Here is a 13,579-nt window from a genome sequence, read left to right on the forward strand (position 1 = left end):
TAGGGGGACTGAATCGGTGGACGGTGACGCGAAATCGTCCTGTAGCCTTTTTGGAGACGTGCGCAAGCTCCCGCCATCTCCCTGCTCGCAGCTGGTCAGCGCCGCGTTCCCCTCCCCTGCAACGCTCGAGTCTGGCTCGCTAGAAACTGCTGACTCGGGCGTTCCTAGATGGTCTGGCTGAGGACTGCTTTAAGGTTCGTGCGGGCCAAATTTTTGATGCGGGCCAGGCAACCAAACATCATGTTTTCTTTCCGGGCGGGCCTGATTGGGCGTAATGCGAGTAACCAAACACATCCCAATTGTTTTTTTCATGTCTGTGGGGATTATCATCCATCTCCCAATGCCAAACTACCAAAATACCTTTTTCTTCATTGCTTTGAGATTCATAATCTCTTATAAGTGGGGTATACCTCCACCCAAACAAGTTTTTCTACTGTGCCGCCGACCTTTTTTTTTCCTTCAAAAAAGAAGATAACTCTGGCCTAATGCACACAACCAACAATAACTCCGTCGAGCTAGCTAGGGAATTCTGTTCGCCATCTACAACCGCAAGTTTCCGCCATTCCCTGCAGCGGATCAGAAAGTGGTTGCATATTTCTCAGAATGGCAGGGTTAGCATTGAAGCAACCTTCCAACCATAAACCTGCATCCATCACTCCTCACATTCCCACTCTCTTGCCCAAAACAAGCAGCTTTTCTCACTCAAAGAGGTCCATATGCATATCTCATACACACGACACAACCAATGAACCTTTTTATGAGCCCACCTCTTGTCTTGCACAAACCCCAAGCCAGATCCGTATATCATGCTGCTTTGCCTCTTCATGTCCACACTGGAAGCCACAGTCCACTCTGCTTCCCTCCCTAAAACAAATCATCTCCCGCTGTCTCTGCACGTTGCGTCAGATCTCTAGCTCGTGTCAACTCTGAACGCCCATGCTACATGTTGTTTGACCTTGCAAAGTGGAGCAGGAGCAGGGGGGGGGGGGCATGAAGTTGATCCGCAGGGGCAAGCGTTCAAGGGCGAAGAAGGGCTCGTCAGCTCCGTTGCAATCTACCGGAGATGTTGATGGTGGAAGCGGGGGTGGCTCCAATAGCAGGCAAGTGGCGCCTGAGAACGTCCTCCCGGCTGAATCGACTACAGTCGCTGGCTATGGTAGTGTTCTTTTCCTTCTCGCCTTGTGTGTGTTTCTACATTCGTAGTAGGTGTGGATCATGGAGGGTCTCCCTTTGTTGACTCATCAAGCGAGAGATGAAACGAGCAGTGAGAAGCCAAGTAGGTTTTACCCTGCATGGACGATGGTCCGGATCGGTCAGGTTGTCTTCTCATTGTACGAGAACCATGGCGGTTGATTTTCCTTAGTTTGTTTGCTTTTTGGCTGTGGCATCCTATTATGCAGAGTCCAGGTATACCAACTCTTTGTGGTTGTACGGCCTCACAATGCGACGTTTGAGTCAATAAATTTTCTTTATCAAGTTTTTTGCTTATTGCAAAGTGGTCATGCATCAATTCTTGGGTTTCGGAATTTAGAAACGGTGGAATTTCCTGAAAAACAATGGCAGATCATATACGCATTTTTTTTTCTCTCTAGCTTTTAGCAAATTTTGTCATCGGATCCATGCGTTGCGATATAGCCCTCAACACTAATAGATAGTTACTTATTCTAGTGAAAATTCATTTTCTTATAGTTCATTGGATGATAGCTTCAGTTCAAGCAATTGTCTTTCCCAATATGCAAGCGTCAGTTTCTGTATTGTTCAGGAGGAAAATGGCTTATCCTACGAAACTATGGCTAACATATAATCAGATTACAGGAAATAAGTAATGAGGATTATTTGCATATGTAGCTTTCCACAGGAAGATTTGCTGCCCTAGTAAAGAGAAGCACCAAGATATTTTGTTGGCATTTCTCTACGCAGAATGTTGGAGCTGATTCCCTGCATCTCTTAATCATGTCAGAAAGTAGGGGCATGCACGTTTCCTCTGCTTTATGATGAACGGCAGGAGGAACGTGGGTCCTGCTCCTGCATAATTGTTGTCTAGGGGTCGTTGAGCTATTCTCATCATGGTCATTTATTGTGTTTGAAAAATTGTCATCACGATTAAGTTATCAATCATTTTCCATGCAGCTAGCAGCAGAGATGAAGCTTTCTACGAAGCCTCTCCATGGTTAGACTCGGACTGTGAAGACGATTTCTTCAGTGTAAATGGAGGTAACGATGTAAAACTAACTCACGTAACTCGTAGCCAGAAAGGAAATTTTCCAAGAAGTCCGGTGCTGCGAGAATCACTTTCGCTTTCGGACGCAGAGTTTTTGCACCCGAGCTGAATAGTAAAATCGAAATAAAACCGAAAAAATTCAAAAAATCCAAATTTTTTTTTGGGAGAAACATTGACAAAAGTTTTAAGTGCTTGCGAAAATTCATCATGAAATCACATTACTAGAAGGTGTGGCAAAAAAAAAACAAATCGGTACTCTGAAAATGCTACTTTTAAAAGCATTTTTGAACACTGAAATTGTTTTTTTTTTGCCACGCCTTACAGGAATGTGATTCCATAACGATATTTTGCAAGATTTTAAACTTTTGTCAATGTTTCTCCAAAAACAAAATAGTTTTTTTTGAAAAAAATATCGATTTTTTTGAAATTTTACTGTTCACTGAGCTCAAATGAGCTCGGGAGCAGAAAGACAGCACTTTCGCTTTCTGAACCACATTTGTGTATCTCAGATGGTACACCCGCGAGAACATTCAGCACAACTGCAAGCAACCAGGCCACAGCTGCTGCATTTGAACCTCAGACAAAGCTGCCCACGCTGGAGGCGATCCTCAAATCCGATCCCCTGAAGCCAACCCCACAGAGGAAGAAGCTCGGTGACCTCCTCAAGGAGAAGCAAGAAAGCGCCGATGGCGCCGGCCACATCTCCAAGGCTCGCGGCGGAGGCGGAGCTGGGCGGTGCTGCATCCCTCAGTTGTCGCGGGTCATCAGCCACAGGGAGAGGAGAAATTAAGGGCAAGTGACAAGGCAAGACCGGGGATGATGGCAAGTCGATCGGGGTTTGTTGAAACTGATCAGTTTCCGTCAGTTAAATTCCTGTCGGCGTGTACAATTTCAGATTGCCTTATGGAACAGTCGCAGCAAACAATTTAGCCATCCAAATGTATATACACAAGCGTGCCACATGCAGTACAAGAGCAACCAGTTCTAGATGTGGGTTTCTATACTACTATATGATCTGTTGGCTGTTTAAGTTGGAATGAAGTGTACCTCTGCTAATAACATTTCTGTCAGATGATTTATTCCGATACTGCGGACTTGCATTGTATTTTACATATTTTTGAAACCGATTATCATATTGCAGTGCATAGTATAATCGATTTTGTAAGATAAGAGTAAAATACACTCATGGTACCTATACTCTTGGAGATAATTCCTTTTTTTTGCGGGGGTGCGATAATTCAATTTGATGTCCAGGCTCATCCACACCCTGTGAATAGTACAATAGAAGAATACCAAACAAATTCAGAAAAATCCAAAAAAAATTATGGTGCAACATGCTCTAATGTGTGATGTTGTGCATAATTTCAGGCATTTTGGACATTCAAGGAGCTCGTGGCAAAAAAGAAAAATAGCGAATGTGAATAGTGTTATTTTCAAAAGTGTCTCACACACCTGAAAGTTGTGTTTTATGCCACGTGCTTCTCAAATGTCCAAACTACATGAAATTCCGTACGCGCATCACGCACATGAGCATCTTGCACCACCAAAAAAAAAGAATTTTCTTTGAATTTTTCTCTCTATTTAAACGATTTTACTTTTCACACCCGGGCTTATCAAAAGTCTAGGTGCATAATAGTCGCGCCCCTTGGAAAGCACAAATTACGGTCATTATGCTTGTGCCGGTTGCTCACCATATGGTCACCGGCGTTCGAAACAGACGTGTTTGGGACAACTGGTGTAGTAGGCATGAAAAGTTGTTGCATTTTTTGCACTTAGTTCCCTATTGTGTCTTTCATTTTCGCCCCCACCCCAAACCCCTAGCCCAATCATTCTCCATTCGAACCAAATATCTATCCCATCATCCAGCCAATCGCCCCTCCACCTTAGCCGCGTTGTCTCGACCATGCCATCGTCGCCCTCGCCGAGCTAATCGCCCCCTCGCTGTTCACTCGTCGTGCACCTCCACAGGCACACATGATACCTTTTTCATGTTCCTTCCTCCGCCGCGCGCTCGTCCACGAAGGCCATGTCGGCCACAAGCTCGTCCGGGACATGCGGCGTTGCTGCTCTGTGCTATCTAATCAAGCGCCATGATTGCAGTTGATTAGTCAAGTGTTACTTCTTACAAACCCCAACCATACGAACATCTTCTTCTATAAAGGCATCACCACAATGTGAGCCATTTATAGTATCTTGATCTCTATTGTTGCGGGCATTTATTCTTGGTTTGATATGGTTATATTTATTTTGGCAAATCCTAAGGAATGGGGCTGCGATTTTTGACAATGGGAGCTCTCGTATGTTCTGTATTTGGTGCAACATGGCGATCTGGGGGAGCATGTGGTGCAAGATGAAGAGATATAATAGATGAGAAGATATGTAGTTCCAAACGTAGCAGTAGGAAATAAAGTAGTGGTTGTCTTGAAGGAGATGGTTGCTTTACAATTTTGCACTAGTTGTATTCTATGGAGTTGCAATCATAAAGATGTGATCCATGTGTTGAGGAACTTTGCTCATTTATCAAGTGATGAATGTGATTTTTAGTTTAAGTCAATATTTGATCATATACCATGTATCATGTCAAAGAATGTGTTTCTCAATGACGTCAACCTTCGAACTCACCTTTGAACCTCAATATTTCGATGTGGTCAACGTTTGGACTCGCCTTAAATCCTTGATGCCTCAATGTCGTCAACATAATTCGAACTCGCCTTTGAAGCTCGATGTCGTCAACCTTCGGACGCACCTTGAGACCTCGATGCCTCAATGTCGCCAGCCTTCAGACTCGCCTTCGAACCTCGATGTCTCAATGTGGTCAATCTTGCCCTTGTACCTTGAGGGTGTGAGAGCCTGGCTTAATAGAAATGATAGACTACTCATATCAATAAGGAATTGCTTCTCCTCCGGGAGCCCATTTGAAAAGAACTTCAAAGTTAAGCGTGTTTGGCTTTGTGAGATTCTAGGATGGGTGACCGACTGTGAAATTGGTCCAAGGTGCGCACGAGTGAGCATAAAGTGTGTAAGAAAGAATAGTGTTGGTCTGTGGGGACAGGCTAGATCCCGTCAGGCGTAACGACCAGGAACCGGTGGCTTTGATCGGGGCGTTCCAATTGGTATAGAAGCCGACCCTCGCGGTTACACGGACATGTGCGGGTTAGGTGCGCGAACATGTGGCGCATGGCGCGTGTGGCCCGTTGTGGCACACAGCTTGACACATATGCCTGACTGGACGCAGATACATGTGCCAAGAGGAAACATTCTGATGGGCCGACGAGGATGTGGGTTCCTCTGAGTTGGGGTGTGAGAGTTTGGCTTAATAGGGATGATGGACTACTCATATCAACAAGGATTTCCTTTTTTTTTGAGAGTCCATTTGAAAATGTTAGACTAGGTAGTTCTATACCGTATGCACCTTGTATAGATCACCATACGGTATAGTACGGATCGTGCAACAGTTGTATAGCTAGTGGTGCACGTCCTGAGGTAGTGGCATACCCACGATCTTGGCTCGGCTGATGACAGCAACCTGTACTTAAACCCAGCCTCTGAGCATAATCGATGTGTGTTGAATCCCAATCCTTCTCCTCTCCTCAACATGGTATCAGATACCCGCGACCAGAACCCCTTTGCTCCGGTCGCCGATTCCGCTTCCGCCATGGACGACAACCCCGTCCTCTCCCCTCGTTCCTCCGTCGACAGTGCGGCCGGCGTCCTCAACGCCGCTCCTCTCCAGCACGTCGACCCACCCGCGCCCGCCGCGCCACCTCCCTCCTTTCCCTCTTCCATCCTCCAGACCATCGACATCCGTCGCCATGTTCCTGTCGTCCTCGATCTCCTCGCCGGCAACCACGCTCAGTGGCGGCGCCACTTCGACACGGTGCTTGGCATGTTCGGCCTGCGTTCGCACGTCGACGCCGAGGCGGTTCCATGCCCCGCCGACCCCGAGTGGCAGATGGCCGACCACACCGTCATCCACTGGCTGTACGCCACCATCTCGCCGGAGCTTCTCGATGTGATCATGCAGCCCAAGGACACGGCCCGCACCGTGTGGCTCGCCGTCGACGAGCTCTTCCGCAACAACCAGATGGCCCGTGCGGTGTACGTCGACGCTGAGTACCACGCCACCGTCCAGGGCGACATGACGGTGATGCAATTCTGCACCAAGCTCAAGACCTTCGCCGACCAACTGCGTGATCTGGGCCAGCCGGTAACTGACCCACGGTAGGTCTTCCATCTCCTCCGCGGCCTCAACCGCCAGTACCACGCCGTCATCCCGCATATCACCTGCCAGAACCCGCTCCCGACGTTCCTCCAGGTGCACTCCTTCCTTCTTTTGGAGGAGCATCGCGCTGAGCAGGCGGCTCGGCAGCAGTCCGCCCACGCTCTCTACGCTGGGCGCGGCTCCCCCGCACCTACCACACCAACTCCTTCGCCGCCTGCAGACGCCGCGCGTGGCCGTGGCCGCTCGCGCCGTCGCGGCCGCGGGAACGGCAGCGCCCCTGCACCACCCACTGGCGCGCCACCGCGTCCACCTACCTACCCCGCGCCGGCTCCTGGTGCCAACTCCTGGACGGGGCTCGTCCAGGCCTGGCCTATGCCCTAGCGCACTCCGGGCGCCGGCGTCCTTGGACCACGCCCCGGCACGCCTCACCAGCAGGCCATGTTCGCCGCGCCTGCGCCGCCCGGCTATGGCGCCCCTGGTGGACCACCTCCTGGCTACGGCTACCCTGGCGGCTCCTTCCATGGCTATGGCTCCACAGGCACCAGCTCGTCCACCGCGCCGCCGCCTCAGCCATGGGACATGCAGTCCCTCCAGGCGGCGCTCCACAGTGCCACGGTCGGGCCTTCTTCGTCGGGCACGGCTTCCGAATGGTACCTCGACTCCGGGGCCTCCTCTCACATGTCCTCGTCGCCTGGTAACCTCCATTCCCTCCGTCCATGTCACTCCCCCTCTCATATAATTGTTGGCAGTGGAGCCCACCTACCGATCACCCACGTCGGTGACGGTGCTCTCATCGAGGGCACATCACCTATCCAACTCCGCAACGTCCTCGTTTCTCCCTCTCTCATTACAAACTTACTTTCAGTACGCCGCATTTGTTGTGATAATCCTGTTTCTGTCGAATTTGACGCTTTTGGCTTCTCTGTCAAGGACCTTCGAACCAAGGTGGTGATCCTCCGATGTGACTCTGACGGTGATCTCTACTCTGTTGGTCGCCCGACGCTCCCCTCGCGTTCGGCCTTCGTCGGTTTCGTCGACTCCACCCTGTGGCATCAGCGGCTCGGACACGCTTCGCTCCGTCTGGACGCTGATCTTCTTAGCTTCAGCAAGTCCACCCCGCATTCGTGTCATGCATGTAGTTTGGGCAAGCACGTCCGCCTGCCATTTAGCAGTTCCACCAGCACCAGCATGTTTCCCTTTCATGTACTGCATCTTGATGTATGGACATCTCCTGTTGCGAGCATCTCTGGCTATCAGTTTTATTTGGTTGTGCTAGATGACTACACACATTACGTGTGGACGTTTCCCCTCAAACACAAATCGGAAGTGCTCCCTGTTTTACTTGATTTCTATGCTTATGTCAAAACACAGTTTCAGCTTCCTGTTTTCTCGCTCCAAACCGACAATGGGCGTGAGTTCGATAGTGCTGCCTTCGGTCTCTCCTCAGTCGCCACGGCACTCATCTCCGGCTCTCGTGTCCTTACACAAGCCAGCAGAACGGGAAGGCCGAGCGCATCCTCCGGACGCTCAACGACAGTGTGCGTGCTCTCCTCTTTCATGCATCCATGCCGGCGCGTTTTTGGGTCGAAGCCCTCAACATAGCCACCTATCTTCTCAATCGCCGGCCATGTCATGCTAGCACACCACGCACGCCCCATGAGCTTCTCCTAGGTGTCGCTCCTGACTACTCCCTCCTACGCGTCTTCGGGTGCTTATGCTATCCAAACCTCACTGCCACGGCCAAACACAAACTTGCTCCTCGCTCCACCGCGTGTATCTTCCTTGGCTACCCATCTGACCACCGCGGTTATCGGTGTTTTGACCCCACGACGTGCCGCGTGCTCACATCTCGCCATGTCCGCTTCCACGAGTCGATCTTCCCCTTCGCCACACAACCCACAGTTAACCCCGCCGCTCCACCACCGCCTGCGTTTGCTCCTCCCGTTTTGCAGGTTCCTATGGGCGAGCGGCGCCTCCGTGATCGCGCGCTGTGCTCTTCTCCACGCGTGGCTGCTGGCTCGTCGCCGGCGCACTCTACGTCGAGTGCCTCGCGCGTGCATGCCGGGCGTTCAAACTCGCCCGCTGGATCTCCATCGGACGGCTCGGGCGCGAACCCGCGCCCCCTCGCCATGCAGTCACGTGGGAGCGCTGACCTATCGGGCGCCACCTCGGCCACGAGCTCGCGCCTTCCCGCCATGCAGTCGCTTGGGGGAGTTGATCTTTCGATCGACGGCTCGGCTGCAACCTCCTGCTCCACCAGTTCTTCGTCGTCTTCCTCGCCCGCGGCTTCTCCTTCGGCCGCTCCTCCTGCAGCGCCCCGACGGATGGTCACGCGCGCGCAGACTGGCGTCTTCCGCCCCAATCCGCGCTACCACAACAGCCTCGCCGCCACTACAAGCACGTCCGGGGAGGTCTCGCCGGTCCCTGCCTCGGTACGCGTCGCCGTCCGCGACCCCAATTGGCTCGCCGCCATGCGCGATGAGTTCGACGCCCTTGTGCACAACCGCACTTGGGAGCTCGTGCCACGTCCGCCCGGTGCCAACCTCATCACCGGCAAATGGGTCTTCAAGCACAAGTACAATGCCGACGGCTCCCTTGAGCGCTACAAGGCCCGCTGGGTTGTGCGAGGATTTCGCCAGCGCGCCGGCGTCGACTACGGCGAGACCTTCTCGCCGGTCGTCAAGCCTGCTACCATCCGCACCGTGCTCACCTTGGCTGCCTCGCGCGGCTGGCCAGTTCATCAGCTTGACGTATCCAATGCATTCCTCCATGGTACGCTGGATGAGGAGGTCTTCTGTCTTCAGCCCGCTGGCTTCGTCGATGCCGATCGCCCACACCACGTCTGCCGCCTCTCCAAGTCCTTCTACGGCTTGAAGCAAGCGCCGCTCGCGTGGTTCCTTCGGTTTGCCGGCTTCCTCAAGACCATCGGCTTCGTCGCCACGCGGTCCGACTCCTCGCTCTTCGTTCGACGCCACGGCTACGACACTGCCCTTCTCCTTCTCTACGTCGATGACATCGTGCTCACGGCATCATCTGTCGCCGCCCTTCGCCACGTTGTCGCCCAGCTCACCGCTGAGTTCGCCATGAAGGATCTCGGAGCTCTTCACTTTTTCCTCGGCATCCGCGTCACGCGCACGCCGGCTGGCTTCTTCCTCTGTCAGCAGCAATATGCTGCCGACATCTTGGACCGCGCTGGCATGGACACTTGTCGGCCATCACCCATGTCGATCGACACGAAGAGCAAGCTGCCCACCGCCGATGGGCCTCGCGTCGACGACCCCTCCGCCTACCGCAGCATCGCCGGCGCCCTGCAGTACCTGACGATCACGCGCCCCGAGCTTGCCTACGCCGTCCAACAGATCTGCTTGCATATGCACGATCCCCGGGAGTGCCATCTCGGGTTGATCAAGCATGTGCTGCGGTACGTGCGCGGCACGCCGGCGCTCGGGCTCCATCTCCGCGCCTCGTGCACTCTGGACCTGCGCGTGTTCACGGACGCGGACTGGGCGGGCTGCCCCGACACCCGCCGCTCTACCTCTGGTTTCTGCATCTACCTCGTTGACGCGCTCGTCTCCTGGTCGTCCAAACGCCAGGCCGTCGTCTCTCGCTCCAGTGCAGAGGCCGAGTACCGCGGTGTCGCCAACGCCGTCGCTGAATGCATCTGGCTCCGGCAGCTCCTCGGCGAGCTCTTCTGCCCCGTCGACAAGGCCACGCTCGTCTACTGCGACAATGTGTCAGCCGTGTACCTGTCTGCCAATCCAGTACATCACCGCCGCACGAAGCACGTTGAGCTTGACATCCTCTTCGTCCGTGAACGGGTGGCGCTCGGCGAGTTCCGTGTTCTCCACATCCCCACTCGCCAACAGCTCGCTGATATCATGACCAAAGGTCTGTCGACGGAAGTTTTCTCTGAATTCCGGTCCAGTCTTTGCATCGCTGGTACCGACGTCGCGACTGCCGGGGGGGGGGGGTGTTAGACTAGGTAGTTCTATACCGTATGCACCTTGTATAGATCACCATACGGTATAGTACGGATCGTGCAGCAGTTGTATAGCTAGTGGTGCACGTCCTGAGGTAGTGGCATACCCACGATCTTGGCTCGGCTGATGACAGCAACCTGTACTTAAACCCAGCCTCTCAGCATAATCGATGTGTGTTGAATCCCAATCCTTCTCCTCTCCTCAACAAACTCCAAAGTTAAGCATACTTGGCTTGAAGCCATTCTAGGATGCGTGACCAACCAACAAGTTGGTCTCACATACGCAACAAGTTGTCATCTTGCATGTTCGGTACTACGTGGACACATGTCCCGAAACACCTTCCGGTCAATATTATACTTTATCTAGTTCTTTGCACATAGTAGAAACCAAAAAAATAGTTTGAGTGGATTGTCAAATTTCTTTGTTTTTCCTATGAAACTCAATCCAAAGAAAAAATCCTTTATTTTTCCTATGGGCAATTTCTTGAATCGAAAGGATGAACAGTGTTGTCATAAGAAAATTTCCTCTTCCTGTGCTTTTTTCTGTGAATCAAAGAGGAGTGGAGTAGGGTAACGAGCTGGCCGTGCGCAATATCCAGCAGGTAGATCACGAGATAAAAAGAAGAAGCTGACTTTGCAAGAACATACTGGTGGAAAAAGGGCCTTTGGTCGCGGTTCGCAACTGCCATTAGTCGCGGTTGCGCAACCGCGACCGAACGGGCGCGACTAAAGGCCCCACCCTTTAGTCGCGGTTGCTTAAGAACCGCGACTAAAGGCCCGTCCACGTGGGCAACGACCTTTAGTCGCGGTTGGGCAGGCCAACCGCGACTAAAGGTATTTTCCAAATACTTTTTCTTTTTCAAAATCTTAAAAATACAAATAATATATCAAAAAATTCAGAAAAAAATAACTAATTCAATTCAATATGTTAAAAACACAAATATTATATCAAAAAATTCAGAAAAAAAAAACTAATTCAATTCAAAATTCTAAAAATACAAATAATATATCAAAAAATTAAGAAAAATAAAACTAATTCAATTCAATATGTTAAAATACAAATAATATATCAAAAAATTCAGAAAAATAGAACTAATTCAATTCAATATGTTAAAAATACAAATAATATATCAAAAAATTAAGAAAAATAAAACTAATTCAATTCAAAATTCTAAAAATACATATAATATATCAAAAAATTCAGAAAAATAAAATTAATTCAATTCAAAATTCTAAAAATACAAATAATATATCAAAAAATTAAGAAAAATAAAACTAATTCAATTCAAAATTCTAAAAATACATATAATATATCAAAAAATTCAGAAAAATAAAATTAATTCAATTCAAAATTCTAAAAATACAAATAATATATCAAAAAATTAAGAAAAATAAAACTAATTCAATTCAAAATTCTAAAAATACATATAATATATCAAAAAATTCAGAAAAATAAAACTAATTCAATTCAAAATTCTAAAAATACAAATAATATATCAAAAAATTAAGAAAAATAAAACTAATTCAATTCAAAATGTTAAAAATACAAATAATATATCAAAAAATTCAGAAAAATAAAACTAATTCAATTCAAAATTCTAAAAATACAAATAATATATCAAAAAATTCAGAAAAATAAAACTAATTCAATTCAAAATTCTAAAAATACAAATAATATATCAAAAATTCAGAAAAATAAAACTAATTCAATTCAAAATAATATACCAGAGGCCGGTCGTCGGCTATGGTGGTACGGCCGGACTCTGCAGAGCGTCATGGACTACATCACTCCAAATTTCATGTATCATTCGAAAATGGACACCAAACACATCACGGGTAATATAATTCACATGATCCATTCAACAAAGTTTGGTACAATAAATTATTACACATCATTTCTTCCCTTGTGTCCCTGCTTGCTTACGATTGTGCCGTATCCATGGAGCATCCTCATCATTTAACTTAATGCTTGGGTCGGTGTTCACTTTGAAGGGCGGAATTTCAGCAAACATATTATAATCTTCTGACATGTCTGTCTTGTCCTCCACTCCCACGATGTTTCTTTTCCCTGAAAGAACAATGTGGCGCTTTGGATCATCGCATGATGTACTGATCGTTTTCTTATCTTTCCGTTTCCTCGTTTGCTACTCATGTCCTTCACATAGAAAACCTGAGCGACATCTTTCGCTAGGACGAATGGTTCGTCAAGGTAACCAAGATTGTTGAAATCCACCATTGTCATTCCGTATTGCTGGTCCACCTTTACCCCACCTCCTGTTAGCTTGAACCATTTGCACCGGAACAAAGGGACCTTAAAGGAGGGTCCATAGTCAAGTTCCCATATCTCCTCTATGTAACCATAATATGTGACCTTTTGCCCATTCTCGGTTGCTGCATCAAAGCGGACACCACTGTTTTGGTTGGTGCTCTTTTTATCTTGGGCGATCGTGTAAAATGTATTCCCATTTATCTCGTACCCTTGGAAAGTCGTTATAGTCGAAGATGGTGTCTTGGCCAACATGTACAGCTGATCTACAACATCATTGTCATTCATTAAATGTTTTCTCAACCAACTGCCGAAAGTCTCCATGTGGGCCTTCCTAATCCAGGATTCAGGCTTCCCCGGGTTGTCCGAGCGTAAAATATTCTTGTGTTTCTCAAAGTACGGAGCCACCAAGCTGGAATTGGTCAGTACAGTGTGGTGTGCTTCAGTCAGAGAATGGCCGTCCATACATGTCGTTGATTTCCTTCCGATCGTGCCTTTTCCACTTAGTCTCCCCTCGTGCCGCGATCGAGGAAGACCAATCGGCTTAAGGTCAGGAACAAAGTCAACACAAAACTCAATTACCTCCTCATTTCCATAGCCCTTGGCGATGCTTCCTTCTGGCCTAGCACGGTTACGAACATATTTCTTTAATACTCCCATGAACCTCTCGAAGGGGAACATATTGTGTAGAAATACAGGACCGAGAATGAAAATCTCTTCGACTAGGTGAACCAAGAGGTGCGTCATAATATTGAAGAAGGATGGCGGGAACACCAACTCGAAACTGACAAGACATTGGATCACATCGTTCTGTAACCGTGGTAGATCTTCTGGATTGATTACCTTCTGAGAGATTGCATTGAGGAATGCACATAGCTTCACAATGGCTAC

At 49.0% G+C, this 13,579-nt stretch overlaps 1 protein-coding gene across 1 annotated transcript; it reads left to right on the forward strand.

The window, feature by feature from the left end:
* The first annotated feature begins 599 nt into the window (after positions 1–599).
* Positions 600–3,309, forward strand: LOC123159227 (uncharacterized protein At3g27210). Its single transcript, XM_044577052.1, has 3 exons — positions 600–1,156; positions 2,131–2,214; positions 2,731–3,309. The coding sequence occupies exons 1-3, from the start codon at positions 991–993 to the stop codon at positions 3,009–3,011; spliced, it is 531 nt and encodes a 176-aa protein (XP_044432987.1). The 5' UTR covers positions 600–990; the 3' UTR covers positions 3,012–3,309.
* Positions 3,310–13,579: the final 10,270 nt, after the last annotated feature.

The sequence above is a fragment of the Triticum aestivum genome, chromosome 7B (assembly GCF_018294505.1).
Source record: "Triticum aestivum cultivar Chinese Spring chromosome 7B, IWGSC CS RefSeq v2.1, whole genome shotgun sequence".
In the NCBI taxonomy this organism is placed as follows: Eukaryota; Viridiplantae; Streptophyta; class Magnoliopsida; order Poales; family Poaceae; genus Triticum; species Triticum aestivum.

What these genes read in the sequence shown, in the direction of transcription:
- LOC123159227 (XM_044577052.1), top strand. Translation starts at nt 991, where the DNA reads ATGAAGTTGATCCGCAGGGGCAAGCGTTCAAGGGCGAAGAAGGGCTCG. An exon ending in GACTACAGTCGCTGGCTATG is followed by an intron (nt 1,157 to 2,130) that starts GTAGTGTTCTTT and finishes TTTTCCATGCAG; the next exon opens with CTAGCAGCAGAGATGAAGCT. An exon ending in TTTCTTCAGTGTAAATGGAG is followed by an intron (nt 2,215 to 2,730) that starts GTAACGATGTAA and finishes TGTGTATCTCAG; the next exon opens with ATGGTACACCCGCGAGAACA.